Below are 24834 nucleotides of genomic sequence, written 5' to 3'. Positions count from 1 at the left end.
AAACCCACCAGTTACATTAGCTCCTAAAAAGAGAGTCAGCCTGTCCTTTGAAGTTTTGCAGCCAGGCAGTGACTTCTCCTCTTTAGCTATGGAAGTTCTAGATGGCATCTTCTTCCAATAGAGAAGGCTGTTTTGTCTACACTGAAAATCTATTGTTTAGTGTCACCATCATAATGAATTATCTTAGCCAGAACTTCTAGATAACTTGCTGCAGCTTCTGTATCAGCACTTGCTGCTTCACCTTGCAGTTTTATGTTACAGAGACAGCTTTGTTCCTTAAACCTCACGAAGCAATCTCTGCCAGCTTCAAACTTTTCTTCTGCAGCTTCCTCACCACATTCAGCCTTCATATAACTGCAGAGAGTTAGGGCCTTGCTCTGGATTACACTTTGGCTTAGGGGAATGTTGTATCTGGTTTGATCTTCTACCCATACCACTAAAACTTTCTCCATATCAGTAATTTTGCTTTCTTATCATTTGTATGTTCAGTGGAGCAGGACTTTTAACTTCCTTCAAGAACTTTTCCTTTGCATTCACAACTTGGCTAAGTGCTCAGCACAAGAGGCCTAGCTTTTGGTCTATCTCAGTTTCAACATGCCTTCTTCACTAAGCTTAATCATTTTTAGCTTTTGATGTAAAGTGAGAGATGTGCAACTTTTCCTTTTACTTGAATACTTGGGGGCCACTGTAGGGTTATCAGCTGGCCTAATTTCAATATTGGTGTGTCTCAGGGAATAGGGAGGCCCAAGGAGAGGGAGAGAGAAATGCAGGAAAGTCCAGTAAGTGTAAAAGTCAGAATACAAACAACATTTATCAATTAAATTTGCAGTCTTATGTGGGCATGGTTTATGGTACCCCAAAACAAGAGTAACATCAAAGATCGCTGATCACAAATCACCATCACAATTATAACAATAATGAAAAAGCTTGAAATATTGCAAGAATTATCGAAACGTGACACAGAAAAGTGAAGTGAGCAAATGCTGTTGGAAAAATGGTGCCCAACAGACTTGCTTAACACAGGGTTGCCACAAACCTTCAATTTATTAAAAATGCAATATCTGCAAAGCACAATAAAATGATGTATGCCTATACAATATTTAAAAGGTCATGTGATATCCTGAAGAGAACATCTATTAACCCATAGACCTGGATTCAAATCCCAGATCTGGTTCTATAACCTCGGACAAGTTACAAAACCTTTGATCCACTTTTCTCATATCTCTTTCATAGAGTTATCATGACAATCAGCCCTAAGTGTACACCAGGAAAACAAGTCATCAGTATTTATCTACCACCTGTGTCCAATAGACACTCCTCCTTTATAGTTGTCATTTTGCAAATAATTTACAGAATAAATAATAAAAGGATTGTGGGAAGAAACCTTGTATGAGATATTTTAGTAGGAATTTAAACATAGCAAACCCAAATTTTCTATATTTTATATATATAATACATATTTAAAATAGTCATTTTTTCTGGTTTTGAAGGTATGTATATCAAATGGTAAGTATCTTTTGAATGTAAGTGCTTAAACTGTTGTGCATGAAACTAAAACATCTATCTCGTAAATACTGACTCCAGATTTCCAATCTCTAAAATGTTCTACTTTATTACTTGTGGGTTTTTTTTTCTTATATTTTGCTATCAAAAGGCAATGCTGATTCCAGATTATAAATATATATTTAATAGATTCTAGCATATTATTACTTCTTGTTCTACTTTTCAAAATGCAATACATTTGTAATTTTTGATGGCTCAGAATTTTGTTGAAGGACGGCCATCTCTGCTCCATAACTGCAAAAACCATTTTCATATTTGGTTTATAAATCCCCAATAGAATGATGAATCCAATTAATTTTTTCATTTCTATATCATTTATTTCCTTGTAAGCACTTTTGTTTACACATCAGACTTCAGGATCTGTCCACTTATGAACCATATCAAGTGAATTTTGGTGCACAAACATCATAAACAATGAAAAATACTGTAACATGACTTCCTAGGAAAAAATGGGATGATTCAGATTCTAGTCACAAAGTACTGCATGATGAAGACCTTCTTGAATGATTAAATGGATGAGAATAGCATGTATCTTTTTGTCCTTAGAAATATATCACTAACTCAGTATTTCTTGGGTTTGGGAAAACTAATCTATAATATCATCCACTCAATTTCACCATCATAATTAGAGTGTTGCTGTCTGTATTTATCTTCTGATTCTACCGATAACAGTAAACAATTTTCCTCTGTCAATTTTCATCTGTCATTATGAGCAGAAAAAAAATACCTGAACTCTCAACTATGTTCAGTGAAAACTGAAAGGGAAAAAAACAAAAAAAGACTAGACTTAAATGGCATCTACAGACTTTTATTATACCTTCTTGAAGGATGCTATACTTTGGGCAACACAATAAGAAAACTGAAGGATAATAGTGATAATTTCCTTACTTCATTGTCCTTCTAGGTCATTCAATCATTCTGCTATATTCTTGTTATTTTAGTGGTTGGGCATGATGGAGAAAAACTGATGGGTAATGATGAAATAATTCTTAAGATGATAAATTTTCTAATTGTGCTTTGGAAGACTTCTTTTAAAGAATAAAAGTCATAAAGTAAAAATCTTAACAAATTAGAACCACTCAAAATACATACTCAAAAACGAAATTGGGTCCAACAGACCCTGATGATATACTTACTAAGGGTTAAATAAAATATATATGAAATATTCCCTCCTCCATTATTTGATCACATATTATTTTGTATTAATCTTCTAGTATTCTTTCTCATCTCCTACAATTTCTATCAAAGAGCATGCTAATATGCACATAAAAAGATGATGATCATCATCTGCCATCAGGGTAATGCAAATCAAGCCCATTATACAATGAGATATCACTTCACATCCTAGGATGGCTATAATAGAAAAGGCACACAATAAAAGGTGCTGGCAAGGATATGAAAAAACTGGAAGCCTCGTAATTGTTAGAGTAAACTGGTACAGCCTCTTTAGAAAACAGTTAGGGCAGTACAAAAGATTAAACATACGACCCAACAATTTCCACTCCTAGAGAAATGAAAACATGTCCAAGAGAAATGAAAACATTATGCCCCTACAAAACCTTATACACAAATGATCATAGCATTTTTCATAACAGCCAAAAGTGAAAACAACCCAAATGTCCATCAGCTAATGAACAGATAAACAACTGTGATATACCCACACAATGAAATATCATTCAGTCATAAAAAAGGAATAAAATGCTGCTATATGCTACAACATAGATGACCCTGAAAGCCTTACACTAAATGAAAGAAGCCAGACACAACAGGTCACATATTGTATGATTCCATTTACATAAAATGTCCAAAATAAGCAAATCCATAGAAATGGAAAGTAAATTACTGGTTGCCAGAAGTTTGGAGGATGAGGGAGGATACCTGTTAATGAGAAGTGGGTTTCTTTTGGGACTGATAAAATGAAAATGTCAGACTTCCCTGGTGGTGCAGTGGTTAAGAATCCACCTGCCAATGCAGGGGACACTGATTCAAGCCCTGGTCTGGGAAGAGTCCACATGCCGCAGAGCAACTAAGCCCATGCGCCACAACTATTGAGCATTCACTCTAGAGCACACGAGCCACAACTACCGAGCCCACGTGCCACAACTTCTGAGCCCGTGTGCTGCAACTACTGAAGCCCGCACACCTAGAGCCCGTGCTCCACAGCAAGAGAAGCCACCGCAATGAGAAGCCCACGCAACACAATGAAGAGCAGCCCCCCCTCACCTCAACTAGGGAAAGCCCATGCACAGCAACAAAGACCCAACACAGCCAATAAAGAAATTAACTAATTAATTAATTAAAAATGAAAATGTCCTGGAAGTAGATAGTAGTGGTGGTTGCACAACTTTGCAAATATACTGAAAACCACTGAATCACACATTTTTAAAGGGTAAATTTTATGGTATGTGAATTACATCTCAATAAAAATATTTCTTAATTAAGAAAAAAACTGGAATCAAGGAACTCTAATCTAATATAGTAGTATACCCAACAGAGTCAAAAGTCACTTGTCACAAAGCAAAGTAGGTGGTAATGTCCATAAAGAATTCAAGTTTCTTGATTTCAAGCTGTTTCCTGGCTTTCCTTTGGACCACGTTAGTCTTGATAAAAGTTCTAAATAGTCATTAATGTCAGAGTAAGTCAAGCAGTTCACCTACCAAAGAACAGGAACTCCAAAGTCTCTCAAATTCAAAGTATATGTGAGTTAATACTAAGAAGTGAAATAAATTATCTTGACCCCTGGCTTGCTGATCAAAAGAAAAGGTCTGAGTGAAAAGAAGCAAAGTGACAATTTCTAGAACATCTAATGACCAGCCTTTAAAACAGCAAGAGAATTAATATACAATTAGAAAAGTTTCCTTAAGAACACAACAGCTACTTCTTAGTTAACTAGGAAAAGACGTGTTTATTCTTGTGATAAACATGTATTAAACATCTGCTATGTATCAAATATTATGCTAGGTGCTATGGGCCTGTGAAAATGAAAAAGATCCAATCCTTGTCAACGAAAAACTCACAACTGAGTGGAAAAGATCAAAATGCAGACAGCTACACCATTTAGGAGCTATAACAGTGGTATATTCAAAGAACTATGGTAATAAAAAGAAGAAAGAGGTGAAAATAGGGAGGGAGGGAGGAAAGAAAGCAGAAATGGAGGAAGGGAAGGAGGAAGGAAAAAGGTGAAACAAAGAGAAAAAGGAAGGTTACCCTCCTTTCAGAGTAATGCTGACACCTGAGCTGGGCATTAAACAATGAATAAAATAGAAAGACTACCTAGATACAATGAAGAGTATGGGCAACAACATGAAGATATTTAACTGCATCATAAACCCAAAAACAATGGTGCAGTATAGCATCAATATAAAGTTCAGGGAAATGAAGCTGAGGGCTAGGGTTGAAAATGTGGCATTAGAGGTAGGTCTGTGTGTTTATTAGTGTACCATAGCTTAAGGCAGCAATGTAATAGATGGAGCAAAGGTAAGCAGAGATTAGAGGAAGGAGACAATTGGAGGTGACACAATAATCCATGTTATTTATTATTAAAATAATTATTTTTTAATCTCATTTCTTCTAATTACTTTGTTTTCATATAAAAACCCAGAATCTCAAAACATCAGTGATGATGTAAGCAATCAGACGAAAGAATGGATTAGGTTCTAAACCCTATATAGATCATGACAGTACTACATACCTTCTTATTATAAAAATCCACAGTGAAGCAGAAGCTCCTAGGCATGTCTCATGTCCACAAACTGGCTGGAGACAACACAGAAGCCCTAATGTTCCAGCATCAAAGCAAATGGTTAAACTCATTTCACCAATTTTCTCTTAACATACACAAAAAAGGATCAAATGGAAATTCTAGAAACAAAAAGTCCAATAATTCACCAGATGTGAAAGAACAGAGTCAGAGAGCAAGAGATCTTGAAGACAGATCAGTAAAAATAACCCAATATAAGGAACATAAAGGAAAAGAACAAAGGAAAATTATTAAAGAAAGCCAGAATGACCTATGAAACAATGTCAAATAGTCTATCATATTTCAATTGGACACTAAAAGCAAAGCAGAGAAAATGGGGTCATATTTTTTTAGAAGAAATAATGACCAAAAATATCTCAAATTTGGATGAAAACCCCTTCTTATTGATCCTAGATCAGCAAATTCCAAGCAGAATAAAGAAAACCACACTGAGGCACATCATAGACTGCTTAAATCTAAAGATAAAGAAAAAAATCTTGAAAGCTACCACAGAGGAGGTAGGGTTGGGGAAGGGCATATTACATACAAGAAAAGAAAAGTATATTATAAATGACAGTTGACTTTTCTCCAGAAATAATGGAGACCAAGGATGATGGAACATCTTCAAAGTCTGAAAGATGGGGAAAACCACAAAAAACTCAATATTCCACATCCTCAAAAAATATGAGGATGAAATAAAGACCTTTGCAAGTAAACAAAAGCCTACAAAAAGTGTTGCCTACAGTCCTGCACTACAAGAAATGCCAAAGGATGTTATTAGGCTAAAGAGGAAAGATATCAGATTGAAATTTGGATTTATAGAAAAGAACATCAGAAAAGATAAAAAATTAGGAAAATATTTTAGTCAAAATAACTTCCTTAAAACACAACTAGGGCTTCCCTGGTGGCGCAGTGGTTGAGAGTCCGCCTGCTGATGCAGGAGATATGGGTTTGTGCCCCGGTCCGGGAAGATCCCACATGCCACGGAGCGGCTAGGCCCATGAGCCATGGCCGCTGAGCCTGCGCATCCGGAGCCTGGCTCCGCAACAGGAGAGGCCACAACAGTGAGAGGCCTGCGTAACGCAAAACAAAACAAACAAACAAAAAAACACAACTAACATTTTAAAGCAAATAAAACAAAACCTAAGATGGGATTTATGATGCAAGGAGAAGTACAAGATACAACAACAGCACAAAGAAAGGGATGGGTAGATAAATGGAATTATACTGTTGCAGGGTTATTATGCTTGTGAAACGGATGGGAAGAGGTAAGTAGTAAGTGGTATGAAGTGTGAGGTGTAAAGTGAAAAGTGGTATAATATTATGTCAAAATAGACTTTGATAAGTTAATAATACATACTGTTAAGCTCTAGAATGACTACTGAAAAATTAAGAAAAGGAGCACAGAGCTAAGAAGTCATTAGAGAAAATAAAATAGAATACTATATTTGATTAACCAGAAAGGTTGCAAAAATGAAGCAACACAGAAACAAAAGAAAAACAAAGAACAACCAAACCAATAATCATATTAAATACAGACTAAGCACTCCAATTAGAAGGCAGAGACTGTTAAACTGAATTTAAGAAGGAAGAGTCAATGGTTACATGCTGTTTATAAGACACACACTTTAAATACAAAGACATTTATAGATTAAAAGCAAAATACTAGAAAAATATATACCATGAAGTTGCACAAGAAAGCTGTAGTAGCTATATTAATATCAGACAAATAAAGTTTCAAGACAGAGTATTTGAAGAAATTAAGAAGAACATTTCGTAAAGATAAAAGAACAAACAGGAAGATTAAACACTCCATACATAAATATTAATTTGAAATGGATCACAGACCTAAATGTAAAAACTAAAACTATAAAACCTACAGAAGAAAACAGAGGAGAAAATATTTATGACCTTGGTTGATTTTCTGGACAGGACACACAAGTTGTTAATCATTAAATTAAAAATTAATAAATTAGACTTCATCAAATCTAAAACTTCTCTTTTTAAGTCATTATTATGAAAACAAGAAGGCAAATCACATTTTGAAAAAATGTTTATACAATAAAAATCCAAGAAAAGACCTATCTAAAATATATATAAAACTCTTACAACTCAGTAATAATGACAACCAAATTTTAAAAGAAAAAAAAATGCAAAAGACTTTAAAAGAACTTTAAGAAGTGAAGATATACAAATGACAGCTAAGCACATTAAAAAGATGCTCAAAATCAATGGTCATCAGGAAAGTTCAAAATAAAACCATTATGAGATACTACATCACATCCTCTAAAATGACTAAAATTAAAAAGGTAGAGGGAACTCTACTCAGTACTCTGTAATGACCTATATGGAAAAAGAATCTCAAAAAAAGTGGATACATGTATATGTATAACTGATTCATTTTGCTGTACAGCAGAAACTAACACAACATTGTAAATCAACTATACTCCAATAAAAAGTAATTTTAAAAAAGATAGGTAATATCAACTGTCAGTTAGGATATGAAGCAACTGGAACTCACATGTCTTGCTACTGGGAATGTAAAATACACAACCACTTTGGAGAAAGATTTAGCAGTTTCTTATCAAGTTAATGTTCCATCTACCCTTTGACATAACAACCCTTCCATTATTCAAGAGAAACAAAAGCATATGTCCATAGAAAACTTGTATAAGAATTTCTTAGTAGCTTGTTCATAATAGCCCTAAAATGAAAACAACCCAAATGTCCACCAACAGATATATGGACAAAAAATTGTGGTATATTCATACAATGGAATACTACTTGGCAATAATAAGAAACAACTGACATAATGCAATAGCATCACAGACATTATGCTGAATGAAAGAAGCTAGACATAGAGTATATACCAAATGGTTCCATTTATGTGACATTCCATTACATGAGATTTATGTGAACTAATCTGTTATGGAAAAATCTACTATAGACTTAAAGATCACTATCTAAAACTGAGGCCTGAATACAACTTTGTTTTAAAGATTGAGATAATGCATGTAAAAGAGCCCCCTGGTCTGTAAAGCTATACACAAATGCAGACATTGTTATTAACTTATATCAACAATTTGGTACAGCAAGTTAACGTCCTCCTGGAGAAGAAAGCAATGTCCTAGTCTGTAAAATCCCAAAGAAAGATCACAAACTAGAATTGTCCAGCTCTGAACACATCTTCCAAAACCGAATCACCTGCTAACTTCAAGATGTGTCAAAGATGAACAATGGACTTAAATGTCTTTATTTTCATCATTACAAAATATCACTTCAAATAAAGTACATTTTAATTATTCCAATAATTTCTGACTGAAATTTTATGTCAATACAAAGTCCCCTGCTCTATTACACACTGATATGACCTTTCTTTAACAGCTCTTAGATTAGAAATAGCCTAAAAAAATGCCATTATCTGATTAAATATAAATAAACCCAAGAAGTTAATATTAATTTCATATTCCTGGGGAAAGCAGTCCCTGTCATAAATAGCTAGCCATTCCAAATGGCTAAATCTGTGAATTTTAGGTTTTAACTAACCATATTACCATGTATATATGCCCATTGGTAAAGTGAATCACCACAGACTATTCTCTGCTCCTCCTTTGCCCTGAGTGTACACCATATCAAGAGCCTCAGACAAAGTACTGGATCCCTTTTGTTCCTGACTTCTTTGGCTTCAGACCATGTGTCCCAATGTTTTTTCTGTCCCAGGTTAGATATGGCAATCCAATTTCAAAGGGTTTTTTTTTTTTTTCTTTACCCTCCATCATCTTAGGGTGCTGCTCCTGGGTAGCTGCCCACAACTCCAAGGCACAGCATTTGCATGCACCATATAGATACAGTGAACATCCTTCCCGGTTTTAGTCTTGGTTTATACCTATTGCCTATATATAATTGAGAAAAACATCCTTTTATTCTCAGAAGTTTCTAGTTTGGGCAACAAGTTAAATAATCACTCTACTCAGACCACAAAAATAGGCTACGAACAGTCAATACACAGTAGGCACTCAAAGGCAGGTAGCTTGGGTGGCTAACTAGCTGAATTAATGTATGGACAGAAACTATTCCAATGCCAGCTCAGGTCTCTGGAACATTCTTGTTGAACAAATACAGTCTTTTATTACTTTTACATTGATTATCAAATTAATCTAAGTGGGGCTTCCCTGGTGGTGCAGTGGTTGAGAGTCCGCCTGCTGATGCAGGGGACATGGGTTCATGCCCCGGTCCGGGAAGATCCCACATGCAGCGGAGCGGCTGGGCCTGTGGGCCATGGCTGCTGAGCCTGCACGTCTGGAGCCTGTGCTCCGCAACAGGAGAGGCCACAACAGTGAGAGGCCCGCGTACCGCAAAAAAAAAAAAATTAATCTAAGTGTTGCCCAGAAAAGATTATTAAGGAACTTACTCTTAATCAATGGATTAAAAATACTATGTAAGAGTGAAGTCAGTCAGAAAGAGAAAAACAAATACCGTATGTTAACACATATATATGGAAGCTAAAAAAAAAAAAAAAATGGTTCTGAAGAACCTAGGCGCAGGACAGGAATAAAGACGCAGATGTAGAGAATGGACTTGAAGACGGGGAGGGGGAAGGGTAAGCTGAGACAAAGTGAGACAGTAGCACTGACATATATACACTACCAAATGTAAAATAGATAGCTGGTGGGAAGCAGCCACATAGCACAGGGAGATCAGCTTGGTGCTTTGTGACCACCTAGAGGGGTGGGATAGGGAGGGTGGGAGGGAGACGCAAGAGGGAAGAGATGTGGGAACATATGTGTATGTATAACTGATTCACTTTGTTATAAAACAGAAACTAACACACCATTGTAAAGCAATTATACTCCAATAAAGATGTTAAAAAAAGAAAAAGAGGGAGGGGATATGGGGATATATGTATATATATATAGCTGATTTACTTTGTTATACAGCAGAAACTAACACAACACTGTAAAGCAATTATACTCCAATAAAGATGTTTAGAAAAATTAATAATATGTAATCAGTATACTAATTGTAGTATAGTAAATGGTTTCTCTAAATGTTAAGGATACTTAAAAACAGTATCTTCTATTAAGCAATTAATAGTTGGCCATATCTTATTTTTAAGTCAGCAGTGCCTTAACCTAATCTTTTTAGAAATTATTTAAGTTGAAGATAAATAAGGTTTTACTACATCACAACTGATTTCCAAGAGACAGACAGCTCACCTATATTTACTATAACTCATATAATATTTACTATAACTCACATATGAGATAGTATGACATATGTTACTAGTTTAGGTTAATTCAACACTGTCTTATATCTCAGTATTTATCAAATTAATTATTGAATCTAAGCCTAAAAGAAAAAAACTTGATGCTCAAATGAACTTATGACTGGCAACAACCCACATGCTCTTCAAATGGTGACTAAACTGTGGTAAATCCGTAAGATGAACTATATGAAATAAAATGGAACTGCTGATACTAACAGCACAGATGGATCTTAAATGCATAATGCTAAGCGAAAGAAGTCAGACTCAGAAGGTCACCTACTGTATGAGTCCCACTTATACGAATTTCTGGAAAAGGCAAAATTATAAGAACAAAAAATAGATCAGTGGTTGCCAGGAGTTGGAGTGGGGGGCAGGCGGGCACTGACTACCAAGGGGCAATACTGTTCTGTATCTTGACCATGGTGATGCTTACACTGTATGCGTTGGTCAAACTACTAGAATTATACGCCAAAGAGTAAATTTTACCATGTGTAATTTTTTAATAAATTAATCTGAGGGCAAAAAAATTATTTTTTAAAAAGCAGTTTAGATCTGGAAAAGAAAAAAGAGGCCAAGAGCAACAAACTGTTATCTCCCACCCTTAAGAACAGAGACTACTGCATGTGCAAGTAAAAGGCAGCTCTAACTAAACTGCTTTGATTAACAGTGTATTGTCAGGGTTCTGTGCCAGCACTACTTTCTGTTTCTGCAGTGCTGTCTCTCTGAATCAGACCCTCATCTCTTACCTAACCCAATTTTTCAAATCCTCTCTGAATGCCTCTCTCAATGCTTAGCCTGGGCTTTCTAACCCTGGTTTGTCTAACTGACCGCCTTACATTCTTAATCCACTTCTGCCTTAACATGCACTCTTGGCATCAAACCATTTCTTCACTGTTGACCTCATGTTAGTACTTACATTAATTCCCTTAATTCCTGATTCAATCTCAACTTTGTTCTGATGGGTCGCTCTTGATCATGTCCTCTTCTCAGCCTTCAAAAAAAGGGGGTTCTTACCTATCATGAGTTAAAACTATGAAGGATAATAATTTCTTCTTTCCTTGAAGTGCTTTAGAAGTGGCAAACTCTAAAGCCTCCCTTGGGAACCCTATGAATATTTTTTCACTCCAATAATATGATGTACTTATTTCTGTCCAACTGAACTCTTGCCTATCTTTTAAGTTCTACTTCCTGTTTGGTTTTATTCAGAGACACAGATAAGACGTCAACTTCTTCCTTACAAAAATCATTCATCTACTTTAAGACTACTATTAAACTTAATACTATCTTCCTTCTTCAAGTACATACCTATGATTCCTGCAACACTGTTTATCACTTAATTCTATATCTTATGTTCTCTCAAACCTCTCCAGTCTTTCTATAACCCTTTACAAATGAAATGACCAAAACAGGATACTAACAAATAACAGACAATTTACAAATAAATACAACACAATACTAACATGGCCAAAAAAGAATACCCTTTGAACAAAAGCAATCAGTCAACTATGTTATGGTCTCTTACATTACGACAGAGGAGAGTAGTAGAAAATAATCACAACCTCAGAATTTCCAAAAGTTAATTCTCTAGCAGTGAGCTGCTGTCTCCTCACAAACCAGGAGACCCCCAGTCTCCACAGCCATTGAGCATTTACACCCACCCCAGGGAAGAAAAAGCATCCAAAAAACAAAAACCTCTTCTTACTATGAATTCACTGTAGTTATCTCTCCCAGGCCAGGCCTTCACGGGGTCTTAAACTTCTTAGCTATCATCTCATTTCTCTTAGAGCCCAATTGCTGCTATTTAATTATGCAATTGTTAAAACTACTTCTTATAATCTTTTATTTCCTTTAAAGTCAAAGTATCATTTTCCTGAGCTAGAGAAGAGGCAACAAGGTTGAGAAAAGATTAAGCTGGAAAGCAAAAAAAAGAGAACTCTATTTTTTTTAAAAACTGAATTTAGCTGATAGGATTTGTCTTTCCATAATGTGAGCAAAATACTTACCTTGAAGATAATTAAGAGGCATTTGTGAATTCCAGAATAAGAAGGCTTTTATCAAAAAATTATATCAAAAAACCAGACAAAAATAAAGCTAATGATAAGAGAGGAGATAAGAGACAGGAATTTTTTAAAAATACAAAAAACAAAACAGACTGCAGGATACAGAAACAGGGCTATAATCAAGGGAAAAGAAAATAGAAATCTATCCTAAAAAAAGCAACAGAGCTATGGATGCAAAATACAATTTCATTTTGGGTTTCTTTTTAAAGAGAAGCAATAATGTAGCTGTTTGTATTTAGTTTCAGGGAACTGAGAAAAATGGATTTCAGACCATCAATGTACATGGGAGAGTATCAAATATTAAGGGCTTTTATGACAAAAGCTTCTAGAAAATAAAGGACTGAGTCAGGAATAAATAATCATGTAAAAACACCTGTAATTAAACAATACTTTTCAAGTTTAAGTTGGCTTCTACACCTCTCCAGTAACACACTGAACAGAGAGTTTATACCATCAAGTATAGGGAAGAAGAAGTTGTATGAGCTACTTCTAACTCTGCCTCTTGGACCCATCTGGATCATGGCAGCAGGTAGCAAAATCCTAAGGGGTTAAAGTACACCCATCACCCAAGACCAAATACTACTCCCACCCCACCTTGGCTCAATGGTTTTCTCCCACTGTGGTGAGGGTGGTTTTGGAAAAGCTCCTCAAATGCCAGGAAACACTGTAATACAAAAAGAAAAAACAATTCATAAGTACCAAAACTTAACTAACATTTTGGCTTCCTTTTCAAGGAAAACTGGTATAGTGGAAAAAACACCAGTCTAGGAACCAAGAAACCAAGTGTATTCTGCTCGTTTGGCACCCATTCTAAGATGTTTGTGGTACTTCCGAGGATTTGGTGGGGAGGGCACCACTCACTCACTCACTGCTAAGGGTTACTAAACTAGTAGAATATATGCCAGAAGCTGCTGATGGCCATCTCTGTCAAGAATTAGGCTGAAAATGAAGCCATCACAGAAGCTAGCAGAACTAAGGGATGTAAAGAGACATCTCCAGCGATACAACTGAAGAATCCTCTCCAGTTCCAGCCCTTCCTGAAGATATTTTCTCCCTTAAGTTAGTCTGTAATAGGTTCCGGTGACTTGCAAGTAGTCTGGCCAATACACTTGGGTTCTAATTCCACACTGAACTTGGGCAAGTCATTCCTCATTTACTGGCCTTACTTAGTTCCTCATCTATAAAGTGGGCTAGATATGAGGTTTTCAAAACTTTTTTTAAGCAACAGAACTCTTTTAAACAAAAATCTTATTTTGATATCAAAAACTAAAATGATTTCATTCATATAAATGTATTTTATAAGATCAGATTTACAACATTTACTTCTGACCAAAATCAATAAGAACAACAGGTATTTAAATCTCACCTTGAGACTGAAAATAAAAATGACTCTATTAGTAGAAATGTATTATCAAATGTATGATATTTATCACATCAATGATAAATGCATGATACTTATCATATCAAATGTATATTTACTATAATCACCAAAGTCAATGAGAACAATGATGTGTTTTGATAAAAATGAAACTTTAAAATTAGAGACTAATGGTAAAAGTTGAAAGCTTTTATTAACCTCCCAGGATTCAATTTATTTCTGTACTGTTTTGGTTGTATAGGAGTAAGACAACCCTGATTCAAAATGAATAGTTGCAAAGAATAACAAGGTATTACTTATTCACCTGCCTTACCCCATGATATTATTTAATTAAAGGTAGAAAAAGCTTTTACGTTCTGCACAAAAAAAAAAAAAACCTAACAGCACAAGATTTTTAAAATAGATATCCAATTGGTTAAAATTTAGTACATAATATAGTTAAGCATTCATGGGTGTTAGTTTTTTCTTTTTTAATGATTTAAACCTCATTTAAAAATCAAATCTGAATCAAATGCTTACAGATTCCAATTAGTATCCTCACAGAACTCTAATAAAACAGCTAATCTCTAAACTCTATTAAGAAGATTTTTAGTCAGATTCACATACACTTACTACCCATCAGAAATTGTAATGAAGCAAATATAAAAAGTTATAATTCCTCTTTTTTTTATAATAAGCCTGCTTTAAAGGAAAGAAAAATTTCACCAATTCCTATTCACAATCTTAGAGAGTTATGAATACAGACAAATAATAAACTGGGTCAAATAAGACTATTACAATAATCTATTCAATCTTATTGAGAACCAACTTGATGGGACAGATTATAGAAGGTGCTGTAAAACATTCATTATTCAAGAGTGCCTGCTTTACAATTGAGATGAGTAACTCTCCATGCCCAACCTCAAGAAGTTAACAGTCTAGCAGAGGATACAATACAGCTGACCTTGAACAACACAGGTTTGAACTGCACGGGTCCACTCATACATGGATTTTTTTCAACATTAAATACTACAATACTACACGATTGCAGTTGGTTGAATCTGGAGATGCAGAACTGTGGATTCGCAGAAACCGTGTATACCAAGGGCTGACTACAAGTATACTTGGGATTTTCGACTGTGCAGAGGGTCAGTGGCTCTAACCCACGCATTGTTCAAGGGTGAACTTTACATTCATTCATTCAACAAGGGTGTCTCCTCAGTGCCACCAGCCACTGCAAGAAACAGGGGCTAAAAAGTGAACAATATACATACTATCCCTACCCTCTTAAGTTCAGACTTTAACCTAAAGGCAATAGATAACCAATGAAGATTTTAAACAAAGAGACCATATGATTAGGGTAACCTTTCTGAAAGATGGCTGGCTACTATAAACTGGAGATAGTAAGCCCCAGGATAGAGAAACCAGTTAGGAACTACTACAATGCTGACAAAGTAACGGGGACTCAAAAGCTGGAACAACAAACTCAGTTGAAGTATGTGAAAACAAAAAAACTTCAGAGGGTAATGTTGCAGCTCAATCTTAAAAAACAAGGAGTACGCAGACAAGTAGAGGGAGTTTGTACAATAAGAGAAAACCATAGGAAAGGCATTCTGGGAAACCTCAAGTACCAACAGTTCCTCACAGTGGGTCTTGAATGAGCTGAAATCATTGCTAGAAAGGCAGATTAAGGAAAAGATAGTAAAGGATATTTTATAACAAAGAAACATCTCCAGAACACTGGGGAGTGCTTTTAAGCAGGGCGATAACATGACCAGGCTTACATTCTAGAAAAATTCTTCCAGGGACAGTAACCTGAAGAAGATGACAAGAAGTCTAACCATCCAAAAAAGAATGCGTGCTTGCCAACAGATAAACTATCTCAAAGTCCTAATCTAACTAACAATTTATCATGACAATCAAATATGGTCCAAGCAAGTACTCTGTTTAGAAACCAAGCAACTAGTACCAAGTTCAGGCCACAATGTATTTTACACGGCTTTGAAACCAAAAGAAAGGGATGTTTCTGCAGATAAAATACTAAAAATGTAACAATGGCAAAAGATAAATGGAATGAAGAGGAAAAAACAGCAACTAAGAAAACAAGGATATAACAGAGAAAATTTTACTTCAGGGTAAGAGTTACTTCCACTTGTCAATTACATACAGATTCACTTCTTCTATGCAATAATAAATTGTGGTTCCAACAAGCAATTCAAAAGCCAAATTTAATTTAATACATAACACTTAAGAAAATAACCAAACAAAAACTAGATTAGAAACAGCAAACTATAACAGAGGACCAGCTCTATACTAGCTAGCTAGCTTCTCACTGCTTAAAAAGAAATCTCTCCCTGTCTGGCTGGTCCTTCAAGCATATCAACTAAAAGGGTAAGGTGAGGTGAGGTGGAATAGGGCGGGGTGGGTAAAGGAGGACTTGCTCTTTCACAAAGGTTTCTTATCAATGAACTAGATGAGTTTCCTAAATGCTTTCATTCCAATTTTCTTTCTTTATATAACAAATATAACTCAGATTCAAACATGCCAACAGATACAATGAAGAATCCAATTATTTTATCTTAAGAAAATGAATCCTACCTTTCCGGGGTCATCCTTGGATCGAGGCACTTTAAGGAAACACTTGTTCAGTGACAGATTATGTCGTATGGAATTCTGAAATTAAAAAAGAAAGAAAAGCCATAAGGTCATTGGAATTCAGAAACCAAAACCCCCTTTAGAAACAGAATCAGAAACCTAAATATCTCTATGCACCGGAATACAATTACAAATGGAATAAGTTTTTTAAATGAGCTTTAAATTTAAAAATTTCTGATTTTCAAATTATGAATGCTACAAAGGGGGAGTAGTTATTGGAAAAGACAGTTTCTAGTGCATTTTGCAAAACTCCAAGTAATGGACTACATGTCCCATTTTAAATGTTTAGTAAGACCTTTCAATGATGCAGGAAGATGTCTGTGATTAACGTTAAATACCAAATATAAAATTGTATGCATATTATGATTTTAATTGTGATATATACTTATTAGCTAATTTATTTATTCTTGGAAACAAGCCATAATGAAAAATGCTAAGAGTTATTCTACATGGAATTATAAGTGGTGATTATTTTCTTCCATTCACTTTTCTGCAATGTTCAAATGATATACAAGGCACGGGCCTAGCCACTCCGCAGCATGTGGGATCTTCCCAGACCGAGGCATGAACCCGTGTCCCCTGCATCGGCAGGCGGACTCTCAACCACTGTGCCACCAGGGAAGCCCAACCACTTTTTAATGTTTAAAAGTTATAAACAAAAAAAATTCCACTGCTCCATTACAAGAGTACATAAAAACCAATTAGGTTCTCACTACAATATTTAAGAAAGAAAACCACATGGGAAGACACTGACTAGAGAAGCCAGCAAGAACACGTAGGTTCCTCAATGTAGCAAGAAAGAATAAACAACTTGGATGGAAGGAAAATGCACTTAAGAGACCTGGAGAATCTGTGAAACAGGAAATCTTTCATGAATAAACAGGACTATGCCACAATTTTTACAGAAAATACCCAAAGGCCATTTCTTCTTAATTAAATGCTCTAAAATCCATTTCATAATTTTGTTTGTTCCAAAATGGCCAGGTATCTGGTGGAGGGGCTCCAACTGCATTTAGCCACTACTTAGAATTGGATGTTGGGCAGGGGGTTATTTTTTGGCATAATATCATTTTATTTTTAACATAAAATTCAGAACTCTAACAATGCCTACATTAAAAGTCGCCTCTCATGAGGCAATACTGGGATTAAAGAAGTTTTTAAAAGATGACCAGAGAACGTAAATTCAAGCCTATCTTATTACCAAACGTCAATAAAAACTTATGAATGGGAGTTCCACCTCTACTTGGAATGTAAACAGCTACAAAGACTGATGATCCCTCCCAAACAATGAGAAACCAATGGATAAGCCAAAAAAAAATGTCTATTTTTAAGCCACATCAGAGAGCTGAGGTTGCAAAGCAGCCCAACAAATAAAATTCCTAAGAGGGATAAGCCCATTCAAGGAGAAAGGGGACAAACTATCTCACTCTTTGGCAGAATATGGGAGAAAGAGGTGGCCACCATCCAAGCACCCAAGAAATTAGCTAAAATTTGAAAGGCCAAGCATGATATCAGTTTAGAGTAGCAAGGATCCCAGGCACAAGGGAAATTTCCACTCACTCTCAAGCTCAGAAGAAGCTCTTGGACCTTCACCGTATGCTCACAAGAAAGATTGGGGGCAGGAAAGGATAACAGAGAAAGTCTCCTTTGTGGCATAAGCAGGAAGGAGATAACTGATGGCCATGAAGGGAAAAAAAGCCACACCACCTTCTACAGATGTTACAAAGCAAAAAACTTAAGTTTGAGGTAGGGGTAGCAAAACTTCTCACCCACAGGGTTCTGGCAAAGATTACTTCTGAGGAAAGAATGGAAACAAAGCCCTTCTGCCTCTAGGGAGGGACAGGAAACACTTTCCCAGGATACAGGCAAAAATCTGCTGATGGGGGCTTCCCTGGTGGCGCAGTGGTTGAGAATCCGCCTGCCGATGCAGGAGACACGGGTTCGTGCCCTGGTCCGGGAAGATCCCACGTGCCGCGGAGCAACTAAGCCCGTGAGCCATGGCCGCTGGGCCTGTGCGTCCGGAGCCTGTGCTCCGCAATGGGAGAGGCCACAACAGTGAGAGGCCCGCATACCGAAAAAAAAAAAAAAAAAAAAAAAAAAAAAAAAAAAAAAAAAAATCTGCTGATGGAGGAAGCAAAATCCTTTTACCTATGGGACAAGTGTCAGAAATTACCCAGGGGCCAGTATCCTACACCAATACACCATGCTGAGGTGGAGGGTGACTATAGCTGGGAAAGGGACAGGAAACTCCCACGCAAAGGTAACTGGATAAACAAGGATAACTAACCTGGCTCAGGGAAAAAAAAAACACTGAAAAAGCCACACCCCCAAGTCCAAGGGCCTGAATAAGACTAAGGCTGGATCAAGACACAACCCTCCCAAAAAAACACCAGCCCCTACCACAAGCCCAGCAGTGAATAACAAGTAATGACAACCTGCAGAGAGAGGAGGGGCAGGAGCATGGACAGAGACCCCTATCTGTAGCAAGGTGGGCAGACAACTAAACCTAAAGAGAAAACAGGAAAACTAACCCTACAGCACCCAAGCCTCCCACTCCAAGCACGAGGTAACAGGAGTCTACTGCCAGAGAATGTAAAGTCTGTGGTATACTAAAGGCAAAGATGGCAACAACAAAACCCAAATCCAGCTCAACTACTGATGAGTGTAATTCGACTCCCCACACAAATGGCCTGTGAAAAAAGATGCTGGTCCATTTACAAGTACAAATAGTATTTACCTCTATCTCTACCATTCTTCTACACATGTAGCTGGAACTCAATCAAAAATTGCAAGACACATGGAAAAGCAAGAAAAAAGAAAAAAGCCCATTGTCAAGAGATAAAGTAATCAACAACACCCAACTGAGAGATGACGCAGATGTTAGAAATATCAGACAAGAACTTTTAAAAAGCTATGACTAAGATGTTCAGGCACCAAGTAGAAAAAAGTGCACAACTTGCATAAAGAGATGAGGAATTTCAACAGAGATGTGTAAGCTATAAGAAAGAGTCAAATGTCAATGATAGAAATAAAAAACATGATAAAAGATAAAGGATTCCCTAGATAGTTCAACAGTAGACTGGATCCAATTAGGGAAAGGCTCAGGTATCTTGAGGCTAGATCAATAGAAACTATCCAAAATAACACACATGCACGTGGGCATGCACATATACAAAAAAAAAAAAAAAGATCATCCAAGAACTGTGGAACAATACATGTAATTAGAGTCCCAGAAGGAGAAATGGAAAAGAATACAGTAGAAGAAAAATTTGAAGATGTAACAGACAAGAATCATCCAAAAGTAATGCAGGACATCAAATCACAGATGCAAGAATTTCAGAGAACACCAAGCAGAAGGAATTAAAAATCCACACAACTATATTCATTATAGCCCAAAAGCTGAAAATCAAAATGAAGAGAACATCTTGAAGGGCAGCAAGAGAAAAAAAAGAAAGATTATGTACAGAGAAATAAAGATTAGAATTACAGCGATGATATGCGATGTCTCGAAAACCATGCAAGTTAGAAGACAACAAAGTGACATCTTTAAAACACTAAGAGAAAAAAAAAGTCTATTCTATATGCAGTAAAAATATCTCTTAAAAATGAAGGCAAAATAAAGACTTCTAGACAAACAAAAGCTGAAACAAGTCATTTCTTGTACCGCCAGTTGGCTGGCAATATTAGAAGGAAGTTCTTCAGGTAGAAGTATGATACCAAATGGAAACCTGGATCTACAAAAAGAAATGAAGAGTTCCAGAAATTGTGAAAATGAAAGCAAATTTTAAAAAATCACTTTTTCTTATCTGTAATGCCTTTAAAAGATAACTGTCTAAAGCAAATATAACAATTATTTATGAGATTTATAACATGTAAAAGTAAAATGTACAATAACAATAACACAAAGGTTGGCTCAAGAATCAGAAGTACAGCTGACCCTTGAACAACACGGGTTTGAATTATATGGGTCCACTTATATGTGGACTTCTCCAATAAATACATACTACAGTACTATACAATCCAAGGTTGGTTGAATCCGCAGATGAGGAACCATGGACATGAGGGGCCAATTGTAAAGTTATATATTCGACTGTGCAGGGGTCAGCACCCCCTTAGTCCCCGGGTTGTTCAAGGGTCAACCGTGTAAGGTTTATAAAGTTCTTACACTATACATAAAATGGTATAATGAAGGTAGAGTGTGATAAGTTAAAGATGTGGGTGGTAAACCCTAGAGTAATCACATCCTAAAACAAAATTTAGGAAGAGGTATAACTAATAAAATAATAGTGAAGATAAAATGAAATCATAAACAATACTCACTCGAAATCCAAAAGAAGACAAGGAAAGAAGGAACTAATCAGAAAAATTACCCATCTAAAAAGTTCAAGATGGGAAAAAAACAAAATCAAGATGGTCAAAAGAAGAAATCAAAATGGTCATGTTTTCTAAATGGCTTCACAGTGGAAGAACACATCTCTACTTAGATCTTCCTCCTCTACAAAAAGCTTAAAAGCTGGAAATCTTCAAGACTCTGCCACTGTCCTTTTTTCACTTCTACATTTGCTGCCTAGGCAATCTCATCTACAGCCATGGCTTCAATAACCATCTGTGACTTTTCTCCTGAGTTAACATGTATTTTCAACAATCTACTAGACATCTCCAGAAACACCTCCAACTCAACATGTTTAAAACTAAACTCAATCTTTATTCCCAGTATGGTCTTCTGCCAGTTTTCCCTTCTCTATTTAAAGACAGTTATTCATATAACTGTTCCAATCAGAAACCTGTAAGACCTGCTTAACTCCTCCCTCCTTCTCACCATCTAAAACAAATCTGTCACCAAATCTTGTAAGTCTACCTTCAATCTACCTACTTTATTCCAACTCCTCTGTTACTAACTCGGTCCAGGACACCAGTCTCACCAAAACTAGTACAACAGCTTCGTAACTGGTATACACCCTCTACCTTCCTCTCTTTACCCCTCCTCCACCATTCTCTACCCAACAGGCAGTTACCTCTTCACAAGGCAAATCTGACATTACTGCTTCAATTAAAACCTTTCAGTAACTTCTCATTGCACTTAGGATAAAACCTAAAATCCTTAAAGCCTCCACAAGACTCTTCATAATCTCACTCTATCCTGCTGTCATACTCTCTACACTAACCCCCTCCAATGTTCTCTCTCACCTCTAGGCTTTCCATTTATTGCTCCCCCTGCAAAAGTTACTGTTGAAGGCCTTCCTCCATCCCTTTCACCTAACTGAGTCTACTTAACTTTCAATTCATTCTTGGTTTAAACATTAGTTCTTTAAGGAAGTCCTTTCTGACTTTCATAAATTATTAGCTTAGGCCAAGTGTGGATTTCTCACCACACAGTACTTTGTTTAATGGTCTTCCTCCTCCATACTGTATTCTATATCAAAATGTAAGTAGGCTCCATAAGGGTAGGGATCTTGTCTACCAACTCAGAACCTAGAATATAATGCTTTTCATATGGGAATCACAAATCTGTTGGAAAAAATACCAAAAGCATATATAGAAAATAAAAACACCTGGAGAGATATGAGAGCCAAGACATGTATTTACAACACACAATGAAGAAAAGAGATGACTTCAGACCTCACAACTTGGGGAGACACTACCTCTAACAACCCTAAGAAAAGAAGGTGGGAGAGTAGAGGTAGAGATAACTAGGATGGCAGAGTGTAAGCTGTAGAAAAATGGCCCAGGTTAAGTAACTGATAAAGGCATATTGCTTGGCCTTGAGAACCCAGCTTCAAAAGTAGTTTCTCAAAAGTACAGTCTACTTACACCAGAATCACTTGAGATTAATTTTAATGCAGATTCCTAGGCTCTAAGACGACTAATTCAAAATCTGTGGAGTTGTGACCCAGGAATCTGAATTTAAAAGCACTCTCACTGATTTTTATTTTCACTTGAGTTTAAACTGGCATCTCTCATTCAAATCAACCACCACATTCCCACCTTTATTTCTCTTCTCCCACTGTGAGAGCCCTGCCTCCCCAAAACACTAATATATTACTCATTTGTTCTATCCTACCATGCACATAAGATTGTTTCAGAATTGCTCCCAACTTCCCAACTTCTTTTCTTGTGGTTATACGAGGTAGAGAGACTGCCTCTAGCAAATTACCACTACCAAAGACAAATCTACTAAATGAAGTCCATGATTCTTTTGTAATTCTTTTCAACCTTGGTATGCTCTTTTCAAAACTTCTTGAATTTTTCTGTTTGATTATGTTATACATTTGATATAAGGCTTATTTATTTCTACTTATATTCAGTTTTAAGGTTTTCTTTTCTCATCCTTTTCGATTTCCTAACATATTTTTTTGAATGTGTAAAACACATGTTTCAAAACCCAAAACTATATAACTAAACTATATAAAAAGGTACACTCACAATCTTATTCCCTTCTCTTCTACCTCAGTTCTGTCCATCCCTATAGGTAACTATGTTTACTATATTTCTAGTTTATTGTTCCTAATTTTCTTTTTACAACAATAAGCAAACACATAATATATTCTTATTTCTCTTTTTTCTTCACATAGAAAAGTAGAATACACCCCCACATGCCCATACCACTCTTTTATATTTTTCTTTTTATTACCCTAAATTCCAATAACTTAATAGGTTAATTTTCTTTAGAGTAAGGTGAATAGCACAAAAAAAATTCCTTTTCCTCTAGTTCAGATTACAAAATCATTCAATTATGGAAATTCAAAGAGTTCTTATAACTCTTATGGACTAGTCAAACTGTTTTTAATATGTAATCTCCCTTCAATGCCCTGGCACAAAATGAAAGGGAGTTCATCTAAATATTAAAATTCTATTTGAATCCTTTTAAGTGACCACGACAACATTTTCTCCTCTGGGTGACTTTAGTTGGCTCTACATTTCTGGAAAGGTGGTTGACAACTGCTTTAGGATCTTTCTTCCATCCTCTCTTCAAACAATACAAGCTAATTTCACAAGTTCTATATGACCTTCCATTTTCACCTAACCCATCTCTTCCATACGTGAAGAAGAAACAGTAAGCAGCAAGTTGTACAAGTAATGCTAAACAAATCTTAGGACAGTGAATGGGAACTAAAACATGAAAACAGAGATAGGACCTGAGTAAAGGAGAAGATAAACCACTTTCCATTTGTCTCCATGTGAGATGTTCAAAATATTTCTATGTTTACAAAAATAAAATTTAAAGTAATCATGGTAAGTTCTAGGCTCCTAAAATTGGGTGGAAGAAACATTTTTAAGAGAATAATTATGAAACAGCAATTCCTGGGAATATTAAAGGTCTGCCTAAAGCAACAGACTGGACCAGATAATCTCCTTGGTGCATCTTTTAGTTCTAAAAAGCAACATTATCCTTCTCAACCTATTCTCATTTTTCGCTGTCCATCCTTCCTTCTTCATTATATCCAAACCATGTATCTTCCAGGTGAAACTGTATCACTACTTCTAAACCAGTTTCAGACCATAACTTGGGGTGGCCAGAAGCAAGAAACCCAGCAGACTGAATCTGGCACTCTCAAGGTGGACTTAGATGAAACGAGATCCCTGAACAAAAATCTGTAAGTTCTATAATAGAGTTATTAATAAAACATATGGAAACACAAAAGATTAATTCTACAGGGAAAAGAGAGGTTACATATGAGCTTAAAGAATAAACAGGAAAATGCCAACTGGACAAAGGGCAAGAGAAAGTCCAAGAACAAGTAAGAGAAAAACAAAAGCAAGAAAAATCAAAATATTTATTTCTAGGAAAACTAATAGGCTGGAATATGTAGAAGAAACCGTACATGAGAGGGAACTAGCAAAAAGTAAAGCTAGGAAAGAAAGCTGGGACAGGATTCTGGCTTTCATTCAAGCTGCATTTATTGAGGCTTACTAAATGGAAGTACTGTGCTAGTGCAGGGAATAGAGGAAAAGATACAAAAAAAAATCCTTTCCCCTAAGGTACTTGATTATCTGGCATGATACACAGCACATATCACTGGTGCACAGTAATTCAGTAAACGCCTTTAATAAGTATATTCAAACAAAAAAGACAAAGGTGTTGAGACATGAAAGCTTAAGAGAAACAAGTGGAACTACCAGCTGATGGTAGACCTAAAGCTCTGTAAGTCCCCTTCTTCCACATGCACACACACAAATACACACACCCCACACA

At 36.1% G+C, this 24834-nt stretch overlaps 1 protein-coding gene across 14 annotated transcripts in view; it reads right to left on the bottom strand.

Moving 5' to 3' along the window:
- FOXJ3 (forkhead box J3) overlaps nucleotides 1-24834 on the bottom strand; it is a 133627-nt gene that overhangs the window by 65255 nt on the left and 43538 nt on the right. For all 14 annotated transcript variants that reach the window (XM_059046216.2, XM_059046191.2, XM_067010024.1 and 11 more), the window contains one exon: nucleotides 16584-16658. In XM_059046216.2, the coding sequence (XP_058902199.1) occupies nucleotides 16584-16658 (75 nt within the window). The remainder of the gene's footprint in view (nucleotides 1-16583; nucleotides 16659-24834) is intronic.

The sequence above is a fragment of the Kogia breviceps genome, chromosome 1 (genome assembly GCF_026419965.1).
Source record: "Kogia breviceps isolate mKogBre1 chromosome 1, mKogBre1 haplotype 1, whole genome shotgun sequence".
Lineage (NCBI taxonomy): Eukaryota > Metazoa > Chordata > Mammalia > Artiodactyla > Physeteridae > Kogia > Kogia breviceps.
Note: the sequence above shows the minus strand (reverse complement) of the source record. Positions and strands in the feature narration are given on the sequence as shown.